Here is a 27685-nt window from a genome sequence, read left to right as displayed (position 1 = left end):
TATTTTCTTTCTAAATAAGACTGGAAACCCAACATCTAAGTGATTTCTGAAACCAGACAAAGCATTTCTATTTCTGAACTTCCTGGTCCCATCTTTTTCCTTTGCCCTCTCATGAGGCATCAAAGCTACAAACAGGGAAGTAGATCTCTTCTAAAATTGTGAAATTCAGGTGATTCTTTGTTTGGAGTATTTGCAGTGCTTTGATTTTTCTCTACAAAAGCAAAGATAAAACAAACAGGAGGAAACAGGCCCGCTTGAATACTCTTAAAACCAACAATTTAAACTTGCCAGAAATTCAGTCCTTGGGATCTGGGTTAGAGATGAGGCTGGAGTTACTGGTACATAAACTTTGAGGTCATAAGGACCTGAGTTTGAGTCATGGCTCTACAACTAACTAGCTGTATGACCTTGGACAAGTGACTCAGTCTCTGTAAGCCAGTAATGTCAGCTACAAGTGCTGGTGGAAGGATTAAACAAACTAATACATGTACTGCATTTGGTATCGTGCAGGAAGCATATTCAATCCTGAATTAATAGTGTGAGTATTCAACACAGACTATTTTACAGTGTTCAACACAGACTACTTTAATGTAACACTTTGGTAGGGTTAAGTATGTTATCCAAGAGTAGAAAAATAAGGATTTAAAAATACAAGAAAATTTTGGTGAGCAATCTTAAATAAGAGCAGTATCAGCATCACCCAGAACTTGTTAGATATACAAATTCTCAGGTCCTGTCCAGACCTTCAGAATCAGAATCTCTGGGGTGGGGGTGGGGGGTACAAAAATTTATGTTTCAACAAGGTCTTCCGATGATTCTTATGTTCACCAGAGCTTGAGAAGTACTACTCTTAATGACATGAATTATGTTCAAGAAACCACATCTACGTGTTTAGCTTTCAAGTACAACCTCAGACACTACTGAGGCAGTATATAACCAAACTTTAGAAATGACTTGTAAAATTAATAACAAATAAATGTGGCCTTCCTAGTCCAAAAAATGAATTTTTCATGGGTCTCATTTATGATAATTTCTTCACTGCATTCATCCACTCTGTAACAAAGAACACAAAATTGATATGTTATCTTATTGAAAACTCAAATAAGGAAACAAATTCCTAAAACTTCCCTTTGGTACCTGACAAAAGTGTGACATATGGCCTAAAATATTGTGTCACTACTCCTGTAAATCCTTTAATGTTCTAAAAAACAAAGATGCCACTTTGATGACTAAGGTGTGCCTGACCATAGTCTTTTCAGCTGTCTCATATGCATATGAAAACTGGACAAGGGAAAAAAGGTCAGAAGAATTGATGCACTTGAACTGTGGTGTGGGTAAAGACTACTGACTATATATCATGGACTGCCATAAGAACAAACAAATCCCTCTTGGAAGAAGTACAAACAGAATGCTCCTTAGCAGCAAGGATGGTGAAACTTTGTCTTGCTTACTTTGGACACATCATCAGGAAAAGCCAATCGCTAGAAAAAGATATTGTGTTTGGTAAAACTGAGGGTCAGCAAAAATGAGAGAAACCCTCAATGAGATGGATTGACACAATAGTCACCAACAATGAGCTCAAACATCCCAAAGATCACGAAGATGGCGCAGGATTGGGCAACGTTTTGTTCTGTTATACATCAGGTCACCGTGAGTTGGAGCCAACTCAGTGGAAACTAACAACTCCTGTAATAGAATCAGGCTGATTTGCTAAAGCCCAAAGCTGCAGGAAAAATGCTTTCGGTCTCCATTTGCACTGCGATAAACATGTGGAGGGGAAATTCTGCTGCTCCTCATGGCTCTCCATTTCTGTCACATTGGCCATCAATTAATGTTTGGCACTACAGTGCCAGAGCTGCCCTAGAAGGGATCAGCCCAGTTAGGACTAGTTAGGACGAGGACAGAAGGAAGCCGCATGCTTGATGGTGGCCTGCCACTGAATTTAGAGTGACCTCCTTCAAGGGCCTGCATCTAATGTCCCCTCAAAACAAACTCCTCTCCACTTAAGTCACAGCCATCAAGCAACATCTGAGAAGGCTTCATCGGTTGCCTGCATCTCACTCCACTACCTCTGCATGACCAAGCAAGAGGGTAAGAAACCCAGGGAGACTTTTTTTTCCTTGTTATTCCCGGATTAGAGGGAGCTGAGCTCATATTTCATTCCCTAAATTAAGGTCCTGCTTTGTAATAATAAAAATGCCCAGCATAACAGTGCCTGGCACTTCCAGATCTGCTGAGTTGAACTGAATCTGCAAATCCATAGAACTGCATAAGACATTTTAAGTTACATTAAATTTCTGCTGTGTGCTTTTAAATTAAGGAGTGCAAGACCCATCAGCACTTAGGGTATATTTATACCTTAAGAAATGTCAGATGATTGTGTCTAATGTTATCTATTATTTATGAATAACGAGAGGCTGTAGGACTGGAAATGACATGCTTTAATATGTCCAAAAGGTTAGGCACAATGCAGCTTGCCATCCTATAAATTTGACACCATTTTCCCTCCTAATAAAGCATTGTCAGTGGTTGACTATTTTGAACTTCCATTATTTCTCTGCAGTTCATGACTGCTTCTGACTTCAGTGAAGGAATGTAATTTCAGATACATGGTTGAAAAGGAATGCATTCTTTTAACAAATATGAAATTTAAAAATAATTGGAGTAGGAAAAATTCCTATTACCCTGTTAAAGATGAATCTCTTTACATAGATATTTCCCAGGCTGGGGATGTGCAAGAGCTTAAGAAATATTAATGAAGGATGACAAACCTTCACAAGGCCCGCAAGTGGCTTTCTGACACGGATTGAGATCCCGTCTATTGTGCACCCAATGTATTTGAGTATAATGCAGTGACATTTCACTAGTTTACTTCAGGGCCTTCCTACAATTTAGGGTGCTGTATGATGAGACTCATGTGGATCTCTTCAGGTGTTCAGAGAGGCCAATACACTTTGCAGGAGTTTACGGATTACTCACACAGCCTGTATCTCCCTGGGACCAGCCAGTAGGTGCAGCTTTTCTGTTCCCTTCCTCTGTATGACCATGGCGCGCATTAGGTATTCGGGGAAATTCCTGCAGCTAGCGAGGCCATTCTCATGTATAATATCAAAAGAAGAGAGAAGAAGCTATCCTCCAGAAATTCCTTGGTTTTCACAATTTTACCCTTTGTTGACTATTTTGTCTGTGAGTGAGGTTTGCACAGTAAAACTGATATAACAGTATGAAACTCCATGAAGCTAGAGTATCAGAAAGAAAGAGTTCAGACAAAGCTACTATCTTTCCCCATTATTACATATGATCCAAATACAAATGGGCCCTTCACAATTTTACTGTTAGGACAAAACCAAGTTAGATGAACAACACAGAGCAGTTGAGCCAATTAAAGAGCACATTTGAAACTCCCCCAGATGTTCAGTTAATAAGATCACGCCTAACGTAGTCCCTGTAGTCCTTGAAAGCTCCATTAAGCTGTCAGAAAACTTTGTCGTTGTGTGTGTGTTTGTGCAGAAGATGAGAGAGAATGAAAAAGAGAGAGAGAGATTGAGGGAAAAGGGTGGGGGGTAAAATGAATTTATGTCAAGGACGATGTGGCTTAAAAAACTGGCTACAGATGAAGGTAAGAAGTACCTCCAGAAAGTGAATTGATTTTTTTTTTTCTTTTTTAATACTTTAAGTCTTAAGTTGCTGATTTTTTTTTTAAAAAAATTCCAAGTCTCCATACTAGTCATAATTTAAAGCCTCTATTTTTTTTGAGAAAATGGATGACATTAGGTGAAAAAAAGGCTTAGCTGGTGTCTCTAGTAAAAAATAATTCAAATATTGGTGTGCAGATTCAGGCAGGCAGAGAGATGAAACAGCTTTCTATGTGGCTGACATTTAACTTTTTTTTTTTTTCTTCTACCCTTTCCACAATAATCTCATCAAGACCTTAGATAAATTCAGCAAGTTGTCAAGAGGATACAAAATTAATTAGATCAAATCTACATCTACGCCTGCACTGTGAAAGAACAATTACAGCCTTCCAATGGGCTTCTCAAGCCTTGCTCTCCCGCCCCAACACACACCCCCACATGGAAACTTCCACATCGTCTATTTAAGAGCCATAGGACTTGACCTGCTTACAGTATCATTTTCCTCCATTCTTCAAAGAAAAGCCAGAATCTACAAATAGATTTCTTTCCTCGTAGGTGACAAAGAAATATCAATAGGGTAAAAATAAATGGTAGCACCCTGGATTATATTATCATTTCTCTCCCAGACTCCTTTGATTTCAAAATCTGCTCTGGATGAAAAGCCTGGCATATGCCATACAACCCAGTGGTTTAACTAAAGTGATAGAGAAGCTCAAGCTTGGATTTTACCTAGGATACAGCTCTTAGCTTGGCAAGGAGCATCTACTAGGAGAATGTCTGTGATGTGTAGTAACAGACAATTTACATCCACAATTGATGCAAAATTCCATTCTCCAAATTTATCTAGTACAGTCATGCATCATTTAACGTCCACAATACGTTCTGTGATTTGGGTGCTGTGCTAACACCATATTATACACACAGGCAGTACCCAGTCCTGCCTGCTGTTCCGTGAGCCCGAGGGCCAGGAGCAGCCCCACCACAGCACCCCAGACAAAACCCACCGTACCCACTGGATACACGAGGCTGGCCTTGCCAGGTATGCAGCTGCAGGCGCGGCTGGGCTGTGCAGGGAGCCAGACAGGGACTTTGGGCATGTTCGGGCACAGGGCAGGAGGCATGAGGGAAGAGGGCAGAGAGGTGGCCACGGGGACCGGATGGGAACAAGTGCATGGAGTGCGGCTGGCAATTGTACCCTGGCTGCTGCTGCCCTGTTGGTGCTGCCGCTTCTGATCTGCCGCCAGAGCCACCAGAAGAAGGGAGCCGGTGAGCACCCCAGGCCAGCCGGCGCCCTCCTAGTGCCTGCAGCCAGGAGGGAACGGGCCGCCTGGCTGCTGGGCAGGTGGATGAAGCTAGGAGCAGAGAAAGGAAGAGAAGGAGGAGGCACTGCGGAGACTGCCATGCATGCCTGGAGCCTCACGGATGGTTCGTTCTTGGGAGTGGGGTTTTTAAACGTTAGGGAGAAATAATAAACAAAAGGAGAGCTGCTTTGCCTTCAGACTAAAAACAAAAAAACCTCCTTATGGGACCACGGATGTATATGCTGTTGGCCGCTGCCAGAATGGACATTATGTGGGGCATGACTGTGTATATAATAACAATCTGATTGAACATCAGTTTACTCTCTGCCATCTCTAAGACGGTGGTGGTGGTTCAGTGGTAAAATTCTCAATATTCATGTGGGAGATCCAGGGTATCTCAAGTACAGCCACTACTCATCTGTCATTGGAGGCTTGTGTGCTGCTGTGATGCTGAACAGGTTGCAGCAAAGCTTCTAGACTATGACAGACTAGGCAGAAATGCCTGGAGAACTACTTCAGAAAAACCAGCCAATGAAAAAACCCTTTGGATTGCAATGGTCTGATCCTGTTATACACGGGGTTGCCCTGAGTCAGGGGCCAACTCCATGGCAGCTAACATCCATCCATCCTTCCATCCACCCACCTACCTACCTATATCTATCTATTTCGTCTTCCCTCCTTCCCACCCTTTCTGCATCTTTTCTTCCCACCACTTCACCGCCTATAGCCTACAGCCTAAACTCCATAGCATGGGATTGAAAGCTCCAGACAATGCTTTCAATCTCAGTTCCCATTCCAGCCCTCCATATGCTTTATCACTTTAGTCATAACACAGTACTTGCCTCTTTATCATTACACTTTACTTTTATAGCTTTGTGTCTTGGTCATGCTATTTATTCAGCTTGGAATGTCCTTTCCCCTTCTGCTCCTGAAATACAACTCCTCCTTCAAGGCTCTATGAGATCTTTCCCTAGACCTGTTTGGAATTAGTTGTGTCTGGTTTTATACCCCCTCAATGCTCTACCCACACCTCTTTACTTCACTCACTCCCAGACTTCACCCTGACCCACTGGCTTCTAGGAGGTTATCTGTGTTTATGTCCACCAAACTGCAAGCTCCCCGAGTCAGTATCTACATAATATTCAGTCAAAGCATTGTGTACAGCAGATGTTTGCTGAATGTCTGCTGAATGAATGAAGAAACCACAGCAGCTTATACAGCAAATTTTTAATGGATTTTGAAGGATACCTTTCCTCTAGAGCTCAAAAACAGAAATAAATTAACTCTGGCTCAGGAAAGTTCTTGCATCAACAACAGGAACACATCGTGGCATTCCTTGGAGTCCCCGGGGTGGTGTAAACAGTTAATAAGTTAGTTCACTGAAAGGTTTGTGGCTTGAGTCCCCCCAGAGGCACCTCAGAAGAAAGGCCTGGTGATCTACTTCTGAAAAATTAGCCAATGAAAACCCTATGGAGCACAATTCTACTCTGATACATATAGGGTTGATATGAGTCAGAGTCAACTTGATGGCAACCGGTTTTGGTGTTCCTTGCCACTGACCATGCATGTTACTACCTGGTTGAGTTACTTTTCCATTGTTAACTGGACATTAGCAGCCTTTCCCTTCCACCAATAGCACAACCCATAGGACAGAACCCCTTTCTCTGAATTCTCCTCCTTTGGAGACTGTGTGGCTCTACCATCACACCTAAAAATGGTTATGATACTACTGGTTTTACTAAGAAAATCCACGCGGATTTGTATGGACATATATCTGTATTTATTTATTTTAAATAAAGCTCACGCTGTTGAGAAAAGGCCCAGGTTTGCCAGCATTTCCACAAAGTTGTAAAATATGAAATCTATCCGAAACATCCCCTCCCTTTCCTCATCGACCCTGTCGAGTGACATATTACTACTATAATTCTGACACTGAAGAAAAGGACTAAGGAAGAGGGGCTGAAAAACTGTTGCAGTATGGTATTTTGTAACGCCCTTACTGTGTGTAGCCATGTTGCCTTCAGTTGTCAAATGTCTTTTTTAAAGTTCACAGCACATGGCTTCACCATGTTCATGAAGACAATGATGGCTGTAAAGGCTTTTTCGTGTTTTTTCATGTCTACTTGTTTCAGCTCTCTGGTGGTTTGAGAGTTCTTGGACAGAAACTCCGTCTATCTCTAGCATAGCCTCTAACTCTTTACTGCCATCCAATAATGTGCTGTGGAGCCAGTAATCAATTTTGCTTGAGACGCCTCAGAAAACATTTTTGTTATGGTAATGTTGGTAAAGAAATGACAGTGAAAATTCGGCCCAGGTTTAGAAGTCAGGAAAAGAGGAGAAGCCCACTTTTCTTCCTTTATTAGTGTCATCAGGAATAATTTTCTCTGAATATAAAATCACCAACATATGAGTTGAGAGGAGCCAAGGAAGCATTTTCCCCACTGGGAGCACCAGGATGCTTTAAAATTCCAAATCCGTTAGTTTTCAGGCGTTCGAGAGTGTTAAAAATGCAAAAGTAACCAGAGCCAGGCTCTATCATCTACTATACTTGGCTAAACTTGTGTTTCTCAGCCTATTTCTTAATAGAAAAATCAGGGCTCTGAGCGTTTGAGATTCAGAATAGCTTAAGTCTGAATGGGAGGAAAGACAAAGAACATCAAGTATAGGGCACTGCCGGGCCAGGGAACACTCTGTAGCACAACAGCCTAACAGATATTGGAAAAGCAGACAGGAAGCATAAGAGCTGAAGGTAAACTTGCCCTAAGCCACCACGTGGATAATAACTAGCTGCAGTCTACACTTGGGTGCTCGCTGCTGGTGTGGAGAATACACTTGCCAGACGCTTAACAATCCTAGAGTGATTCATTTCTTTTTTAGTCTAAATCCATTTCACTCTAAATTCCTACTTGACCAAATTTCCCATCCCCAATCACAAAGTTCAATAGTTGGAAGAGGAATCAGAAGAACAATAGATCACATAACTACAACACTCACAGTGATGCATTTATTATCCGCTTGATTCTGCAGTGCCCGGCTAACAGAGACTATGGCAGTTATTAAAACTCGTTCTTTCAAATGCCCTAAACAAAGGTCTTGGTAGTGGTTTAATCCTCACTGACGTCTTTAATTGCCCTAGGCCAGAATTACCCCAATTTTAGCCATTCAACTGCCAATTTTACTCTTTCAATGGGTGGTACAAGCAGTTTGTGATCAGGCGCTAACCTAAAGGTTGGCATTTTCAACTCACCCAGTGGCTCCAAGGAAAAAAGGCCTGGCAATTTGCTTCTGTAAAGATTACACCCAAGAAAACCCTATGGAACAGTTATACTTTGTAACACAGGGAGCTGCCATGAGTTGGAATCAACTTAATGGTTAATGGCAACAGGGTAATACCTTCACTAACATTTACTTAATAGTTTATGTAAATTATCTTGAAATACATTTCAAATGGAAACTTTACATCATTATCATAAATGGAAAAATTTTCATTTTTCATAGGTAGAAGATAACCATAAAAACAAAATTATCAGAAAACAAAACAATGTTAAATTCCACCTAGATACTGGGGCAAGGCAATGTCCCCCGTGTGAACCCTGCCCTCTCTTTGTTAAAAGGGAGTTGTTAATGACAAATCACCAAACTGAGATTTTTTCCTTGACATAACCAAGAAGAGTAAAAGACAAATGAAAACAGCATAACTTTCTACCATATGATTAAATACTATTAAAGGTCACGATGTCCTGAGCCACTTAAATCATCCCATGTAAGGTGCTACACATCCCATTTGGTGGCAATACTGCTGTAGGCAATGATGTATTTTCAGAATAAATGATTGAGTATAAAGAGGATTGTTGGTTGATAAACTCTGTGATTCATAAAATTCCTCTCAAGATTGTTGTGAAATGCGGACAGTATATTCATCATTCTTTATACTTTTCAAATCTTACTGGAATATCATTTACCAAAATAAAAATTGCTTATACAAATAGCTTCTGTATGGATTAAAATATACTCAACATATATGTATCTTCTTAGATTAAATTATTCATTTGACCTCTAACTTAAATTCTACTTCTACATCTTTTTCTTCTCTGTAATCAGCATTTTCTTGACTAAGTATAATAATGTAGTATCTTACTTTAATGATTCCCTAAAATATATAAGCATACTACAATTCTGGCATTTCCAATCGAACGGGAACATTTTTTTGAAAGACATCTTTCTCTGTATTGACTGTTTCACCTCTTTTCAGAGAGCTCATAAGAACTCTGTACAAAAATGTCTGAATTAAGAGATCTTCTTCTGTTCATGATATATGGAGAGGAGATTCAAGTTGTCGAGGATTTCATTTTACTTGGATCTACAATGGAAGCAGCAGTCAAGAAATCAAATGACATACTGCATTGGGCAAATCTGCTGCAAAAGACTTCTTTAAAGTGTTAAAAAGCAGAGATGTCACTTTGGGACTGAGGCGTGCCTGACCCAAGCCATGGTGTTTTCAATCACCTCATTTACATGTAAAAGCTGGACAGTGATTAAGGGAGATGGAAGAACAATTGATGCCGCTGAATTGTGGTGTTGGTGAAGAATATTGAATATACTATGGACTGCCTGAAGAACGCACAAATCTGTGTTGGAAGAAGTATAGCCAGAATGCTCCTTAGAATGGTGAGACTTCACCTCACATACTTTGGACATGTTATCAGGAGCGACCAGTCTCTGGAGAAGGACATCATGCTTCGTAAAGGAGAGAGTCAGTAAAAAAGAGGAAGAACCTCAAGGAGATGGATTGACATGGTGGCTGCAGCAATAGCCTCAAACATAGCAACGATTGGGAGGATGGTGAAGGACTGGGCAGTGTTTCATTCTGTTGTGCATGGGATTGTTTTGAGTCATAACCAACTTGAAGGCAACAGCTATTAACAACAACAATGGCAGCAGCCAGTGTTTCTATTTTATATTTATGCTATGCAACTCTCTTTGAGGAGGTGTTTGAATGCCTTTGAATTGTGCACAGTGGCTGCAACAATGGGCTCAAGAATAACAATGATTGTAAGGATGGTGCAGGACCAGGCGGTGTATCATTCCGTGGTACACAGGGTCTCTATGAGTCAGAACCAGCTCAACGGCACCTAACAACAACTCTTTGTGGATCTGAACATGGCTAATTCTCTCACATATCTTGCAGTTTTCTTGGAAATCAGGTCTTATAGCACTGTTACTTTTGGTATGAAACAAGAGGTACAGAAGTGGCTATTTGTTCTCAGTACTGCTTAACCTAAAAAAGAAAGCACTTATTTCTCTTACTGTGCAGTGAATTGGGGTGGGGGTGGGGGAGGGGGAATAAGGCAAATGTAAAAATAAACTGGACTTCCGTTCTTATTCATCTGTAATTAAAGCCCCTTTGTAACTACCCATTACCACCTCAATAGTTACAGGAAGAATAAATAATATATATTTTTAAATGTGGCAAAAACTAACAAAGAAGTAGCCAGGACTGCATCTAATTTATCGACTTGCTGATTAAAAGGCTGGCTCGAGAGGCTCCAGACATCTAGGGACCAAGAGATAAAACAGAGCAGTTGGCTGTGTTTTTACTAATGAATCTAGGGCTTGGAAGATATCAGGCAATTTTAAAGAAAAGCAGCAAGGACAAGAGACATTAGACAAGGCCAGTAGGGTAATGAAGGGCAAGGCCAGTTACTGAGAGAGAAAATTGCTTCATTTTCTGTGATAACGCTTCTGTGTGCTTGGCAGGTCTCTTCTGGTGCTTTGTTAGTATAAATGTATATATACACACAGCATCTTAACATTACTCACGGTGTACAGGGAAGAGCCTTGGAACATTCCACACAGGGGTAGAGGGCTTGGGTCTATTATTTTGAAAGGGGGAGGCTAAGAACAATGGTAGCAGAAGGGGGTTAGACTGCTGGGTGAGGGACAGTGCTTTGACAGAATGTGAGGGACGCACGGGATTAAACCAACACGAAAGACACAGCAAGGAAAAGAAAGAAAAAGACAAGCAAACATACTCTGGAAATGTGGAATTGTTTGGGGGTGTGTGTGGTGGGTCGAAGAATGGAACCAGCACAGTGGCACTCAGCCATCCGCAGAGCTGTGGGCTCATTTGTTCACTGGTCTTTTTTCAGTGGCCAAAATAAAAAGGGCACCAGGCACTTGACTTCTCCTCAGCTGGTCGGCGGACACATTTTCTGCTTAGTGGAGAAATGTGAGGTATTTTAGAAACAATTCCAGAGTATATTTAGCTCCAAAAGCTGGGGCACACAAATGTCACATTCCCATGAGACAATTGACCCAGTGAAAAGAGCACCTGTCGGAGGCCCTCAGAAAACCCATGAAACTCGCATCCCAGGAGATGCTGTACACACGGATGTGACATCATCAAGGCACCAAAGTCAGGGAATGAAAAGAAGCAAGGGGGTCACAGATTGGTTCAAGTTCAGGGACATAATAATGAGTCAGAAAAGAAACAAAGACTTTTCCAAGGGAATAACGTAATCACCAAGCCATACCACACAGTGCTTGGCAAAACAAAAGTTTAAAATAAATCATGAACGTTAAAAAGAAAAACGATTCATAGCAAAATGGAGATCAAAATCATAAAAGTCATGGTAAAAGGAACATTAAGCTACATCTTTTTTTAAAAAAATTTCTGCATAACAACTCATTGACATTGCCCCATCGAAGCGTATAATCAATTGTTGAAAATCAAACTCAAATTGGACGGGGCAAGGCAAGGAGTTAAGAGCACAAGAACAGTGATCATGTTAAACACCCATGCAATCACCTCTGCCACCATTGTCTGACAATATGTAGACTGCTTCCAGCTTTGTCAATATTCATAATAAGGCCCAGGAGAATGAACAATGCTGAATTTTAAAACGATCTGTCAAAGCGTTAATTGGACTCTTTGATAACCTTCATTCCTTGGGGAAGTTAACAATTGGAGAAAATTCATGCCACCCCTTACAGTGAAGTGAAAAGAAAATTATTGCAACCAACAGCTAGCTATTTGGTTGACGTATTGAATACTGAAAAGGTTGCCTTTTGTTTGTATGTTTGTTTGTTTTTCCCAGAAAGTCGCAGTATGCAAACACCCTGTAATTTTAGTAAGCTATCTCTTCTTGAGAAACCAGCCGAGGCTAAGACATCTGGGGTCTGGAACCACACATAACAAATAATGGCACATAGTAGGGCTTGTGGACTGTGGAGATAGTTCCTCTGGCCCATCACAAGTCAGTCTGGTGCTTTCTCAGGATGGTTTAAGTTAGAGGGACCTCTCTCACTTAAAGAGACTGTGGAGTCAACTCCCTCCCCCCCCTTTTTTTTTAAGATTTGGAACAGAGCATACTAATAAAAGGAAGTCTACAGAAGGATAATACAATCATTTTAGGGGATATACTCAAGAACAAGACAAAACAAAACAAAACTAAAAACCAAATCAGTTGTTGATCGAGCTGATGACAACTCCACTCCACAGAGTTTTCAAGGCTGTGACCTTGAAAGGCATTTTTTGGAGGTGCCTCTGGGTGGGTTCGAACCCCCAACCTTTTGGTTAACAAACAAGTGCTTAACTGTTTGTGCCACCTGGGGACTCCCCAAGAACAAGACAAAGGGGGATAAATCTTTACATTTTGGCTTGGCAAGTAGAGCTCTTCTTGGTATGAGGAACAAAAAAGAAGATGGAAATTTAGCATGAGCTATAGAACATTGTATAAAAGTAAAGATGGCAATACGTATGCAGAAAACTTGGGGCTGGGGGTGATAGAGATGGTCTACTAAGGGTCACGGTGGTTGCTCTGCCCTTGAGACTCAAACCCTTGCTTGGACAAAACTCTTGAAAACATATAGAAGTAAACAATTCTGAATGGGGGGAAACAGCTCAGCAACATAACTGGTCTTTTCAGTCTCTGATTTACAAGACTGTTTTTTGGACAAGTAAAGGCCTCTTTGGTTGCAGCTGCAACTAAAGTAGGATGTGTTACCAGAAGCAGCAAATGGCGAGAAAAGAGATGACATTTCCTGTCTCTAGTTGAGCAAAGAAAGCAAGGGAGAATTTAGGACAGTTCACAGTGGAGTCCCTTTCATTTAGTGTGGCTTCCTTTCCGTTTTAAATGCATAGCAATTCTGCTTGATTAAATAACATATTTTTGTTTTAGCTGCTGTCCTCTAATGGCATTTACAATATGTCTGAGGACCTTGGCGCTATTCAAATTCAGCACCACGCAAGACAGAGAGATGCTACCAGCCAGAAAAGACTTTGCCCTGCTATTTCTCAATTCACCAATTAAACGGCCTTTACTTAGATTACATTGCCTTGCCAAAGCTCCCACTGTGCTCCATTCCATCACGGTGGGAAAACAGGGCCCCCAAATCACAGAATGAGACTAACAGGAGTGGAAAGAGATCCTAGAAGCCAGCATTTGCTTTGTGCCAAGACACTTCTCTTTCGGATGGGGGAAGCTTAGAAGATGTGTTATTTGTTTTGTGTGGTTTCTCCTTGGCCAGGGAATCATTTAGGATCAAGCCCAGTACAGAGTCTGTTTTGATAAGCTTTCTATCACAGTGCATTGGCGGTTCTTTCAGTGCTCCCGATTCGGCTGGAAGCAGTTACATAGTCCTCCCCGCTTTTCCCTCCCTCTCCCCCAGAGGAAGAGGCATTTCCAAGGCCTTACCCTTCTTGTCTTGGTGATTATGGGAAGACACTGCCCCCAATGGGTCTGTGCTGTCAGGTGAATCGAGCAGATCCTTCCAGTCCAGCATTCCTCCCCTAGACTCATACCCCTCTTGAGCCGTGGAGTCTGACGTGGTGGTGCTGGGCAAGAGGGAACTGGAGTGCCCTGTTTTCATCACAAATACAGTTAGGGAAACATTGCTAGAGAGACCCACAGTTCTTCTGCTCAGAGACCAGGAGGGTGGCACCCAAGCTGGCCAAAAATCTGAAAGGAGATCACCCTAGAAATGACAAGGCTTAGCAGGGTGGGTTTAGTGGAAGGACATTAGGCCAGATCCTATCTGCCACTCGGTGGGGGAGCCTCGGGGAACAACTAACTTAACGTCTCTGGGCTTGGTTTTCCTCCTGTACAAAATGGAGATAGTGACACTTACCTCCCAGGGTAGTTGGGAGGATAAAATAATGCATGAAAGCACCTAGCAGTGTGTGACGCGTAGAAGGTGCATGAAAATCCTGGTGCTTTTCTCTGCTAGTACCCTGCAGCACTAAAGAACAAACAGGCCCACATGGGGGACAGTGCATGTGGCTGATGGAGGAAGGTTTACAGCAGCAGATGAGCCTCTTCCCCATCACAAACAGCTCAGCTGTCCCAAAGCTTCCCATGGATTCCTGAATGTGTTTCTAGTCTTCAGCTTCAACTCAATGCCACAGATATTTCCTTTTCATTGGGATGGAGGCCTCACTACTCCAAGTTGGTGTGGCTGTGCCTTTTGTGTCTTATCCCAGTAAAGGTAGTTTCATTCTTTCATGACTGAAACCATACTTAGGAGAGGTTTTCTGAGACCTCACTATCATTGGCCAGAATCATTCAGATTAGAAAGGGGCAGATTTTTGAGATCCAGAGCAGCCTTCCACTGGGTAACTCCAGAAGAAGGACATTCAGGTTGGGAGTCATGGCAGAAATTCTGGCCATTTCCTGTGGCTGTATTCCTAAACTTTCCCGCCATCATTCTGCAACCTTAAATGCAGATGGTATCAGGTGCTTTGGTCTAAGCTGCACAATGATTTCAGGATGCTCTCTCTGATAGAAAAGAAATATAACTGCTTGTTGACATTCAAGTAGAATTTTTTGGTTTATTAAACCAACTTAACCTATAGCAACCTTTTGGACAATTTTTAAAAAAGACATCAGGGCAACTATTGTGAATGCGTAATTGGTGCTTTTGGTAGAAAGAAGGACAGAGTCATAATAACACCAAATTGGCTCCGGCCTCGTGGTGTTTATTTAACCACCATGTACATGATAAATAAAAAGGAGCCACCAGAAAGAGAGATGATGATGATAAATGTACTGCATTCTTCTCTTTTAAAATTATTATTGGAAGTTGGATTTGTAGACTTTAATATTGCAAGTTATAGACATCAAGTAAAAAAAAAAAAAAAAAGCTTTTTATCTTCTTAAAATTTTGCTCAGCAAAAAAAAAAGCAAACCAAAGATTTCCTCGGTGGCATTTAAGAAGACCCTTTTTGTGTGGAACTCGTTTGGCTCTCACACAGCTTCAAACATCCGCTTTGTCGTTTGGTTCATATCCAACCACTAAAAACACGTTCATTGAAAACTCAAGGAAAGTGCTTGGAGCTAGACTTTGTTTTTACATTTCTGGGTCTCACAGCTCATCTCAAAATACTGATAAGAAGAGAAGCAGGAAAATTAGCCTGAGAAATGGAAAGTCAGAATTTCCTTTGCATCCTTTTTTGTTTCTATTGAGGTCTAAAACATAGCCTGTATTTTCCACTCCTGAATTCAAGACGGCTCTAAGGAAACATAGGGTCTGCCTAAGAGAGAGTTCAGCACCCAGCATAAGCAAACAATTAGCAATAGCTTTGTAGAGAGTTAGAAAGAGAGAGAGAGAAGAAAAAAAAAAAAAACAACCCTCCCCTCCAAGTAGCAAGAATTTCTTTTACCTGAATAGATATGCATTTTGAGCACCTTCAATTTAACTGTGTTCAAGGGGCAATTTTATGGTAATGCCGTAAGTATGGTTTAGGGAGAACATTTCTTAATATGGTAATCTACAGGAAATATATGCCTCGGGGACACATTCTCTGTAGAAAGATTTCCTGGACCATATGCTGCAAATACATGGAAAACTCACTGGTAATGGAAAGCTATGGCTATGAGAGGAAATTAATGTGGACCAGATGGTGGTTAGGTAGGAAAATGTTTTACACAAATGTGAGAAATCAGCCTCTTCTCCCTATTGCTGAAGTGTTAGTCTAATACCCATCACATCTTCATTTTCTATATGTAAATCTAGAGAAACCATGCATCTGATTTACTCAAAAAAAAAAAAAAAAAGGTAGAGTAGCATGAGCTCGTAATTTTTTAAACTTATGCTTGAAGTTAGGGAACACGTCTTCATGGTGAATTAAACAGTTGGAGAGGGTAATACCTGATTCTCAAAAATTTTAGAACCGCCACCTATAAGCTCCATTAAGCAGCAGTCCTTAGTTTGAAATCAGTCATCAAAGATGTGTCTTATAACCTCCCCAAGCTTCAAAAATGTTAAAAGGAAACCGCTTATATTCCTTCTTATAACTTGATTTTAAAGGCTATCTCATTTTTAATGTATTCCCTAAGAGACTTTATAACCAAAATAATGCTATAAAATTAGACAATCATTTGTGGATATGGTTTTACATGTCAACAGAATTGGAACCTATGATTTTACTTTGTCAGTCCAATAAGAAAGGTCATGTTTTATTCAATGGAGCTATAAAATACAATGATAGAGATATATTTTAAAAGTTAACTTTAATATGCATCATATTGTTTCTCTATATCTACAAATCATTGTGATTCCAGAGGTTAGAGACCCTTCAAACTACTCTAACCTATTAACAACCATTGCAGCCCAATTAGACAAAAAAGAGACACTAAATCAATATGAGACAAGGAAGGAAGGAAAATAAATCAGGGTCCAATTCACTAAAAAAAAGTGTTCTTGCATATGTAACTGGCATTGCACAGAGCTTTGGCCAAGCAGAAAGTCTGCATGGTGTATGAAATGACCCTTCTTTTTGTGAGCTGGGCAGCTCTGATTCCATGGTTCACTCTATAGGCCTGCACTGAGCGACTGAGCTTTCTTTGGGGATGCACAAAGAACAGAACCAGGAACAATGGACACTTTGGACTTTGAGGCTGGCTTCCAGATCTACATTCATGCTCATAAAGATAGCAACCTGGCCCTTCTTGTGATGCTACAAATCCACCACCTGTTATAGTACCTGGAACATACAGACACTAAACAAGTATTTGGTAAATGAATTAATTAAATCCATTTGGGGTCTATTACCTCCAAAATAAGGAGCTCTGGTGGTGTAATGATTACAGCACTTGATTGCTAACTGAAAGGTATGTGGTTTGAATCCACCAGTAGCTCTGTGGGAGAAAAGACCTGGTGATTTGCTCCCGTAAAGATTTCAGCCTAAGAAAACCTATATAAATTCTACTCCATCCTACAGGGTCCCTGTGAGTCGGAAATGACATGATGGCACACAACAACTCCAAAACAAGCATCTCTTGTAATAATTTATGAAAAAAAAAGTCTCCTACTTTTTTTTAAAGTACTGTCTGGACCATGCCTCATTTTGACAGTCAATTAATCATCTAACTGCTTCACACTAGATAGAGTTAGCCTGAAATGGACAGATAATCAGCTGAAAGGAAAATTCCAACTCTTTTCTACTTTCCTCACAGAAATAGCTGATCAAGTGCTGAAGATGAATGGACATTGTCCTTTAAAGTGTTAATACGGAAGAATTAATAAGGTCTGTTCCTTTCGCGAAGGAAATAAGAGATCTGTAGCTTGGAGAATGATTTTTGTTCATAGAGAGCATCCCATGGTTTAATTATTTATATAAAAAATTACCTCGTAGTCAAAACTGGTCTTGGTATGATTGATGAATGCTGAGAGGCTACTGCTCAGTTAGATTCAATATCTAAATTTCTCAATATCTGATAAAGATTATTCAATTATAGGAACTGATTGCAAAGTATGACATTGGAGAAGATCAGATGCTAAGCGGGTTTTCTTTCTGAAGGGCAGGTAAGCTAGATGACATTTGCCTTCTGAACAATTTATCTTCCAGTCTTTGATGTTCAATATTCTGGCATGAATCGCAGATGAGAGAATGTTAAGGGCGGACAGACTCTTCAGGCTCATCTATTCCACACTGCCTCACACCACGAGTGGGCTGTTCAGGAAAAACCAAGCATTGTGTTCCATTATTTGCACTAATTAGACATGGAGTGAGAGTTTGAATAGAGCTATGTAATGCATTTGCAACCATCTTGAATCCTTGCATCCTAAATCGACCTTTCCTTTTATTTTCCTTTCTTCATTCTTTCCCCCTACTTTATTATCTGCCCCTATATTTAAATAAGGAGCCCTGGTGGCTCAGCAGTTAAGAGCTCAGCTGCTAACCAAAAGGTCGGCAGTTCAAATCCACCAGCCCCTTCTTGGAAACCCTATGGGACAGTTCTGGTCTGTCTGTAGGGTCTCTGTGATTTGGAATCGACTTGATGGCAATGAGTTTTTTATATTTAAATAAAGACGGTCCTGGCACTTTTACTCTGTTACAGATCTTAAACACACAAACTATAAAATGTTTATAGTTTTATCAATGAAATCCATCTCCATTATAATGCAGAAGCTTCAATTTGCCATGAAACATATGCTTTTCATGTTATACTTCAAAAACACATGAAGAGTTTAACCTAATAAATATTTGGTTTGGGTTTTTAAGAAATGTAAATGGTATGGCTACATCTCAATTTTTCTTACAAAGAGCTCAGAATACTCTGTTTACAGACTGGATAGCTTTGTTTAATATAGTGTCTGTGTACTTCAGAGCAGGACAATGGCATAAATCCTGTTTGCACGTCATTTCCATTGCATCACTCTTCCTTGTATGTGCTCTGAAGAAACTGCACTGAGAACCTATATACATATTCATGCTCTTGTGAATTTATAATCTGGTGGCTAATTTCATGCCATGTTGGATGGTTTTGCCTGAAAGGAGCCAAGTTTCCATACCCTGTATAGATTTTCCCCGTGTTGTCTTGAAAGCCAGCATTTCGGGGTATCAGCTGAGGAGCTGTGGACTATTAGTTAAAAGTACTATTCTTTTCTCTTGGATATACTTATGTCTAAAAGCAATTTCCTCTCCCTTAAGAACTCATTAAATATAGTCAGCAAATTCCCTAAGGTTGACATATTTCATGTTACACGGATTAAACATTTAGTACTCAGTCTCACACATCAATGGTCTCATATAGGCAGAGTGATTTTTGAAGCATTAGTGAAATCTAGAAAAATTTTAGTGAATTGGGGTCCTGAAGAATCTGGTCCATAATGTTTAGGAATGAAAACTAAACTACCACAGGATAAGTCACTTGAAAAATCAAAAAAAAAAAAAAAAAGAAAGAAATACATAAACTGACCATACACTGTGTTGTAAGACATTTCATGATCTGGTAGAGGAGTTGAAATGTCTATAAAAAAATAATGAGGATAAAAAAATTAATTAAAGAAACTCAAGGTTTGAAAATACTCAAGAGGATTAGTGAAATTGAACTTCCCAAATAGATTTTCACCGATACTGAAATTGTGAAAGTAATGTCTTCCTTACCATTCAGTGCCACGAAGGAATCTGAAAGACAAAAGGGAGAAGAAGGTTATTTAATGTTTTATGCTCTACTTAGTGTGGCTTACATACTAAGTGGGAATGAGCTCATACAAAACTCTGCTAACATATGATCCCAATACTAAGTAAGTGCTTTTTAATTCCTGCTTGTAACATAAGACACTTTATACTCAGTCCAGTTCTCGTTTCTGCCTTCACACCTCCATCTCTCTTTCACCAAGTGAGTTTCCTCAAAGTCACTGCCTTTGCCAAGAGGCAGAGAAAAAGCAAGAGTTAGCAGCAGGAATGGTAACTATGATTATAGGTGATTCTGAGCCCCACTCTATACTCAGGGGCACGGGCATGGATAAAATAAGTAACATGTGGACCATGCTTACAAAGCACTTCTCTTTATACTCTCTCTCATTGCATCCTTGCAACCGTGCTATGAGGAACTGTCCAGTATCACAGTGTTCTGAACTCAACAGAATTTTTTCTTGGGAAATTAAAAAAAGAAAAAAACAAGGGGGAAAAAAAGAAACCAATCACAAGCACATCAGGCAACAGGTGTCTGTCTGTGCTGTGTGTCTTGGTCAGATCGGTGGGTTCGCTTAGCCCGAGATCGCCTCTGACACTGACTGTTGATGGTTTCCTCAATTCTCCTTAAAATTCTGTTAAAAATTCATTGCACAAAAATCACCTAAATCCTCTCTGATACCTGTGTGAACAGGTATGCCTAACAGCAGCATCTCACGTTCCCGCAGGAGCATTCTTTGAATGAGCACAGGGTGGGGAGAAGCCACTGGGAAAGGCAGACAGGCAAATAGAGGGTCAGCTTTACTCCTGCCTTGAGCAGCAGTGAGGTTAAAGTTTAAAGGCTAGGTGGCATGCCGGTCTAGGGGGTTGGTTGCTGATTACCCTGGGAATAGAGAGTAAATCATTAGGTTGAACCTGAGGGTTTCCCCTGGGCTAGAACAGGGACTGCTTTAGGCTGCTCTGCCTGAAGACACAGATGTGGGTGTAATCTTACAAGTGTAGTGGACACTTTGTAGAGACAGTATTTTCATATACATATTCATGTTCAATACCTACCTATACTCCTGTTTTTATATAGGTGCCCATACCACTAGTCTCTAAAAATAGGATGAAAATGATTCACTAAAGTCACTCATACATTTTCTTTTTCCCCATTGCCATCTAGCCAATTCCGACTCATAGCGGCCCTATCGGACAGAGTAGAACTGCCCCATAGAGTTTCCAAGGATTGGCTCGTGGATTCGAACTGTTGACCTTTTTGGTTAGCAGCCGAGCTCTTTATCACTACCCTACCAGGGCTCCTCACCCATACATATACACACAGAACCCAAAACCTTTTTCCTTGAAAATGGAGTTATAAGGCTCCAAAAGGTTTAAGGTCCCCTGATCAAACACCGAATTGTGTAACTGATACAGATAAAATGCAAATGACACAGATTTTTCGTGATGACACTGTCTCCTATGCTAATTTCGTGTGTGAAGACATAATAAATATGAACTTTGTGTACCTCTCTCTCTCTCTCTATATATATATACACACACATACATCTGGAGATAAAGCTGCCTATATAGCTTTCTCTATTTGACTATATCTGGTCTCTGAAAAGACATATGGTAGAAAATTTAATGGTACCCTAGAGTCTGAAATTTCAGTTCTCATGGCTCAAAGATTGACAGAGTTATATCCATGTTTTTCATTATAGAATCAAATATCAGAAGTAATAAAATTTCACTCTGTTAGGAACTGTTTTTTTTTGGTGCCACTTTGAATGCAACCTTCTTGAAATTCAGGCTATCTAACATTGAAACCCCCAAAACTAAATTTTTCCTAAAAATGTGGCATTATCCTTTGAATTAGCTCTAATAGGGCATTTTCAGGAAAATATTGATATTAATCAGGGCATAAGATAACTGGACAGAGTTTTGACTAGTACCCTTAATATTAAGTTCTAACAAAAATTTTGAAATCAACTTTGAGTTTAGGTAGTAGGTTATTTCCTTTTTTAAAGGTTATTTTGGATCATCTTGTACTTAGTGGGTTATTTCTTAGAATACAGCTGTCCCACTCAATCAGAAAGCTAGAATATAGTGATCGATCTTTTCATTATTTGGCTAAAACTTACCGTGTAACCAAATCAAACCCATTGCTGTCAGATCAATTCCAACTCATAGCCACCCTACAGGACAGAGTAGAACTGCCCCATATGGTTTCCAAGGAGCAACTGGTGGATTTGAACTACTGACCTTTTGGTTAGCAGCTGAGCTCTTAACCACAGAGCAGCCAGGGCTCCAACAGCATAACAGCACTTTTAAAAAAACAACACTGTGGTTTTATAAGGGAAATGCTGATATAACTTACTGCTCTACTATAATTAATATCCTTTAGAGCACTATAATAACAAACTAGGTGCCAGCATTTATAGTAAAAACGTTGAAAACAGTGGCTTTAAACCATAATACTTTTTAAATTTGTTGTTTGAAAGATGATTTCTGTTATTTATGCATGCTTTAGTGCCAGCTGCACTCAGTTCCACATGTGGGGGAGTGTTTCTAGGCCATTCTATAAAAGCATCTTTGCCCAAAGATATTATGGGTAAAAAGCTTTACTTACTATGACAGTCCCCCAGACCATCTGTATTGCCACGTTCAATGTCCTGTTCAAAAGTCAGTCTTAAAAAAAAAAAGGGAAAGAAAGACAGAAACAAACACAGCAATGTGAGTCACTATTCGGGAATGGGTCTTAAGTTTCACTAAAGAAAGCAACACAATTTGATAAATTGAGTGGCAGGAGCAAAAAAAGAAATAGGTAACAGCTTGAATCTTTATATCTGAAGTTTACAGAAATAAGTCCCATGTGACTCTCCAAAGAGAAGCCATGGCTTAAGCAGTTAATTCAGATATTACTCAGGAAGTTAATTAGTTTGTGGATTATTTATATCCTTCTTTTACTCTGATTCTCTGAGCATTTTTCAAATATTTAAGAAGTTTATATGTTAAAATATATGCTTTGTATTTAAGAAATATAAAAAACCCACTTGCTGGTAAATCGATTCTGACTCATAGCGACCCTAAAAGACAGAGTAGAACGGCTCTACAGAGTTTCCAAGGCTATAATCTTTATGGAAGCAGACTGACACATCTTTCCTCTGGGGAACAGCTGGTAAGTTTGAGCCGCCAATCATAGAAGTCTATAAACTAAAAACAGAAGTTTTTTCTTCTCTCCTTCTTCTTCCATCCCACTCTTGCCTTCCCTGGCCTTTGTCTATTTCTTTTCTTTGCAATAACTTAGTCAAAGGTAAAGGCCTCTGGCCCATACAAGTGGCCAGAGGACACATGTGTGGGGCCGTGAGGAGGTAGGATCTGGTGGTGCGTTTTGCTGAGACCAGTTCGGTTTTTTGTTTGCTTCCAGTCCTACCCCTGACCCTCAGCAATATTACTCTCAAGCTTCTCCACATGCTCACCCTCCTTACATGTCTCCCATGTCACCACTGGGCTGTATTTAAAAAAAAAAAAAAAATTTTTTTTTTTTTTTTAAGCTATGTAAAATTAACAAGACCAATTTTAATATTACCAGTTTTGACTTCTTAAACAAGTACACCAGGAAAATCCAAAGGAGTATTATCCTTCTTTGGGGGAAATAAATTGTTTATTCCTGCAACATACTAAGTGAAACTCCTCTATTGCAACTGCCTTTGGAGTTTACTTACGAGCCATATGGGCAAACTAATTTATTTTGAAAGTCACACCTTGATCTAATAATCCACCGTGTTTGCCTTCCAATGTTCTTACTGTGTGAAAAATCAAATTCATCGCCGGGGGATTAAAATTTCTAGTCCCAGTGAAAGCAAGTATTCATCAGGCCCTGAAGCCCACTCCCCAAGAGGAATTCCACAAGGTTTGAGCAATGCCAGTGTGGCTGAAATATGTATGTAGACCCCTAAGGGAACTGTCTTGGAGTTCTGAGGTGGATTTAAAAAATAATTTTTAAAAATCAGTCTTCATTACCTTGGCCACATCTGGAATACAGAAAGGACACAGGCCATTTCTTAACTTCCCTCTCTGTGCTTTGTGATCCTTTCCTCCTCCAACTCGAGGGTTCCCATGGACAGATAAAAAGCTCTAACGTTATAGTATGTCAATATTGCTACTTGTAATGCTGCTCTAATGATATACAGTGAGTCAAACCTTTGTGTTAATCAAATTTCCAGGTCAGATTTTATAGCTATCATTAGCTCTGTTTATGGGAATATTTTTCCTCAAATTGTACAGATGGTGGTCATTAGATAGGCCCTTTTCTCTGTCTAGTTATTCTAAAATGAGAGAAGAGGCTTAAAGCGATGTGATCTGGGGAGGTTGATGGAATGGCTTACAAAGGTCTTTTCTGCCATATGGCACCTTTCTTGAGTTGCTACAACCTGTCAAGGACATGCATTAAATATTTTTCTAAATGTTATTTTGGATTTCATATCCATTGATGTAAAAACATAAAAAGAAACCTTTTCACCAATGCCATCTAAGCATTTAAAGCTAGGCTAACAATTTTAAACACCAAAATCACAGGCATGGTAGACTGTTCTGATCTAGTTGATCTGCTGGAGAATTGCCAAAAATTGATTCATGGCCTATGGAGTAATATGGTCAAGTGCTGTTCGGTGTAGGAGAAAGGTTTATTGGACGTATACACCATACTTGCTGTACAAATGCATCGCTTAACAAATGCTCTGCAATTTCCCCTCAGCCCTGCACAGTCAATTAGAAGAGTTGGTTTTGCTATGGCTGAACAAACCAGATCAGTAATCTAATTGGTATCCTATTGCTCCTTTTCTCGGCTGCTCTTGCACTGTGATGAACACGGCATGCACTTTCTTGCCTGTCTCTCCAGAGAATACTTAGAAGCCCACTGTGTTTCCCTTCTCTCTGTATTTTTAATCAGTTTGGCAATGATAAATCAGTTGGAAATCTACCACATGTGATGTTGTGGGGTTCTACGAAACGAGAAAAGAAGAGCAACTGGCAGTCCTTTCAGCGAGGTTGGTGCACAGAAGTCTGGGTGGTGTTGGTGTGTATGAGTACAGCTAGTTGTACATCTGGAATGCACATAAGCCAAAGGCCACCTTACCCTCTCCCACACTTGGGCTCCTTACCTGCTGCTGGGTGACAGATGGGTACAGGAACCTCCTTCCTTTACCCACCCACAATATGGGTCTCTGGAGGCGATGCAGGTTCTGTAGGAAGAGGGTAACCATGAGCTACCTAGGAATTCTTTCTAATCACTGTGGACTTTCTAATGGACAATGAGGCAAAATACATACTTTTTACACTTCCCATGACGTTCACACCGGCCAAGGGGAACCTTGATCACACAGGTGGAGAATGCAACATACAGAGAGCTACTTGCTTTGTCCAGCTGCATGCCCATAATCCTCTTGTCCTCCACTCCATCATAGCTGCACCTAATTTTATAAGGCAGGGTATCGTATTTATAGACTTTTGGGTCAATTCTTCTCTCTCTGCTACCATCCTCACATCCCACCTCACAACCCACAAGATGATTTCTTAATTCTTTCTAACTGAAGGTGGAACAGATACTTATGTGTGTGCATACATATACACACACACAATTACTGGCAAGGAAAAAATTATGCTTTCTATGTGTTAAAAGATTTTTATAAATAACACTTAAAACTACTTAAAAATGCTTCCAACCCAAGTCTTCCATGATTTTCTCTGGATAAAAGGGGGCATAATAGCATAAGAAATCATTACTATGGAGGAACCAAATATTCCACTCACTTTTCCGGGTTATAAACACTCATCTCCTCCAGGAAAAGGCTGTCATTTAGGAAACCACTATTTCCTATCCTGGCCAGGAACTTCAAGACGATTCCCTTCTCTGATCCCAGGAAAACCACAGTGTGATTCTGATAGGGCCCAGCAGCGGTGTCCACTGCAATTTTGGTCAGGCGGTATCTAGAATGACAGGATCACATCTTTAATCTCTTTGTTGGTCTATCATTAAAGTGTCCCCTTTTCCACTTCAAACAACTGTGACATAACTTTCTAGTAATAACCTCAATAAAAATATACACATATAAATAATACTCTCAAACTGTTCTGACCCATATGCAGAACATCAGTGTGGCTCCAAGTGGGGGAGGGGGTGGAGGAAGCGGTATGTGTGTGTGTGAAGGCCAAGTTCCACAACAGACAGCCATAACCATCTGAAACCGCTCAGCAATTATCCCCTCCATGAGCAACAAGGAAAGGCTGATGTCTCCTTTGAGTATATCACTTAATACCGAAAAAAGGGCAATGCTACCATTTCTCCATACTCATCCTCTGAAGTGTAAAGCCTTTGTAAACACAGTGTCAGATGGGAAAGCTTTCCGACTGTATGTGCAGGGGCTGAGAGATCTCTGAAGAATGGGGCGGTAGAGAGTTAGCTGCACTTCCAATAAATATATGGGTGAACCAGCCAAACAAGATCCATGGAACACCACATACCTAGGATAAGTCCAATTTAGGCATCCTTTCTCTGAAATCCTCTGATTGTTCAACGTTCTGTAGATAACCTATTGAACTAGAAAACATGGATCTTCCTGCAAGTTATACATGATTTTTTTTTTTTTCCATCTTATGGGCAAGAGCCATTATAGTGCTTCAATACCTCTCAATAAAGTCATGGTATAAGAAATGGAGGTAGTGTTATAGTGTTATAGCTCTTTTAGAATTTGTCTAGGAGGTCTGCAGGAAGATCACCCCCCTAGCCCCACCAAAAAAAAAAAAAAAAAAAAGAAAAAGAGGTAAAATTAATTAATGTTTTATTTGATGACTGCCACAGTTGGATGGTATTTGGAAAAGTCTTTTGAATTGTTTGGAAATATGCTCTTAATAAATATAAGAGTATTTCATGTTATCACAGATCTCTAATCGGCTATCCTTTCTCTGTTGGCCAGATGAGGAATATTAAATGTGAAGCCTTCATGCTGACATACTTGTGTAAATGTGACATCCATGCTCCATTTGACAGCTAACAATCCAGGGACCTCTTTGCAACCAGCCAACCAACAGGACATGGATACCAAACAAGTAATTGACTAATTCTCCTTCACTGCTTCTCAATTTTTGCCCAGATTGGGTTAATGGGCTAACCCGGAAGAGAATATCTTTGTTTTTTCTAAAAGCTGGCAAGGGCCCAACTAACCTGGAAATAAGGAAATATTGTCACTGGGAATGTGGCTATGGAGGATTGATGGCATCCATTCAACCCGTCAGCATTTCATAGCTGAATGAATGCCCAGGATAACAGAAGATGTTTGTGGCATTTCAAAGCACGGCTGGTTCTATGCGCATGAGAAGGAGGCAGGGAAACCCACTTAGAACCTGATTTGCTCACCACCCACCTGACCATCGTCCTTAAGAACCACGGCCTATTGATAATGGAAGGCACTGCCTCATCCATGAGCGGGTGCGTCTTGATGAAGTTGAGGGTATCATCAGGAAACTCATTGGAAGTTGCATATTTTTCTAAGGAGGATGAGCCAGCGCAGCACCCTGGCCTAGAACAAAACAAAGGGTGGGAAGGAGGGAGCTTATTTCGTGCCTTATGGCAAATTCTTTGAATGAACTGCTTCTCTAAGCATCTGGCATGAGGGAGAATGTACCACAGGCTGAGAAGAGGAAGTTGAACAATGCCGAATGCCACCAAATAAAACATGCTTAGATTTCCTCTGGGCCACCTCCTTGTTCCACAGGGAGCCTTAGCCAGGGGCAGCTTGGCTTCCTCTCAGCAGCACAAATAAACCCCAGTCAACAGTGATGGAGCTTGAAACAAGTGAACAAGTGCATGGTTTGCACATATCTCAGGGACTGCACTACTCCTACTAAAACCCTGGCAGACATTCTTCAGGCATTTGCTCTATAGAGGGAGAGAATCAAGTTGGTTGTTTTGCAAATGTAGAAAACAAAGGCCTTCATAAAGGTTCAGGGGCACAAAGGAGCAAGGCTCATTGTTTTTTTACTTTTGCTTCATTATGGCAGGTATGAAAAACCAAATATACTAAAGGCTTTTTCCTAAAAGGTTATTTCCTTGTAGTTGAACAATGACAATGAAAATTCACTTCTACAAAAAAATTCTATGATTTCAGGAGTTAAGGAACACCCCAGTAAATTCAGACCAGGGAAATACACAGGCTAATCCTATCCATGCACAGCTGATTTGCCCGCTGGCACACGAGAGGGAACTGGACCTCCACAGCCCAGGCATGATTAGCTCTCATGCAACTGATGCTTTTTAATTCAACCCTGCTTCAGCGGGCTAGGAGTCCCTG

General features: G+C 40.5%; 1 protein-coding gene and 1 non-coding gene across 4 annotated transcripts in view; one reads left to right on the top strand and one right to left on the bottom strand.

Annotated features, from left to right (window-relative positions):
- SEMA6A (semaphorin 6A) overlaps positions 1-27685 on the bottom strand; it is a 153042-nt gene that overhangs the window by 13163 nt on the left and 112194 nt on the right. The window contains exons 12-19 of one of the 3 annotated variants that reach the window (XM_049873611.1): positions 26759-26914; positions 25149-25325; positions 24668-24808; positions 24500-24580; positions 21967-22025; positions 19326-19346; positions 19138-19188; positions 13633-13797 (exon numbers count right to left, since the gene is read on the bottom strand). In XM_049873611.1, the coding sequence (XP_049729568.1) occupies positions 13633-13797; positions 19138-19188; positions 19326-19346; positions 21967-22025; positions 24500-24580; positions 24668-24808; positions 25149-25325; positions 26759-26914 (851 nt within the window). The remainder of the gene's footprint in view (positions 1-13632; positions 13798-19137; positions 19189-19325; positions 19347-21966; positions 22026-24499; positions 24581-24667; positions 24809-25148; positions 25326-26758; positions 26915-27685) is intronic. The other 2 variants (XM_049873612.1, XM_049873613.1) reach the window with 2 other exon arrangements.
- LOC126070743 (U7 small nuclear RNA) lies at positions 26064-26118 on the top strand. The gene has a single exon (XR_007516266.1). It is a non-coding gene; the product is annotated as a U7 small nuclear RNA (small nuclear RNA).

This window comes from Elephas maximus, chromosome 2 (assembly GCF_024166365.1).
Source record: "Elephas maximus indicus isolate mEleMax1 chromosome 2, mEleMax1 primary haplotype, whole genome shotgun sequence".
Taxonomy (NCBI): Eukaryota; Metazoa; Chordata; class Mammalia; order Proboscidea; family Elephantidae; genus Elephas; species Elephas maximus.
This window is presented reverse-complemented; position numbering and strand designations above follow the sequence as displayed.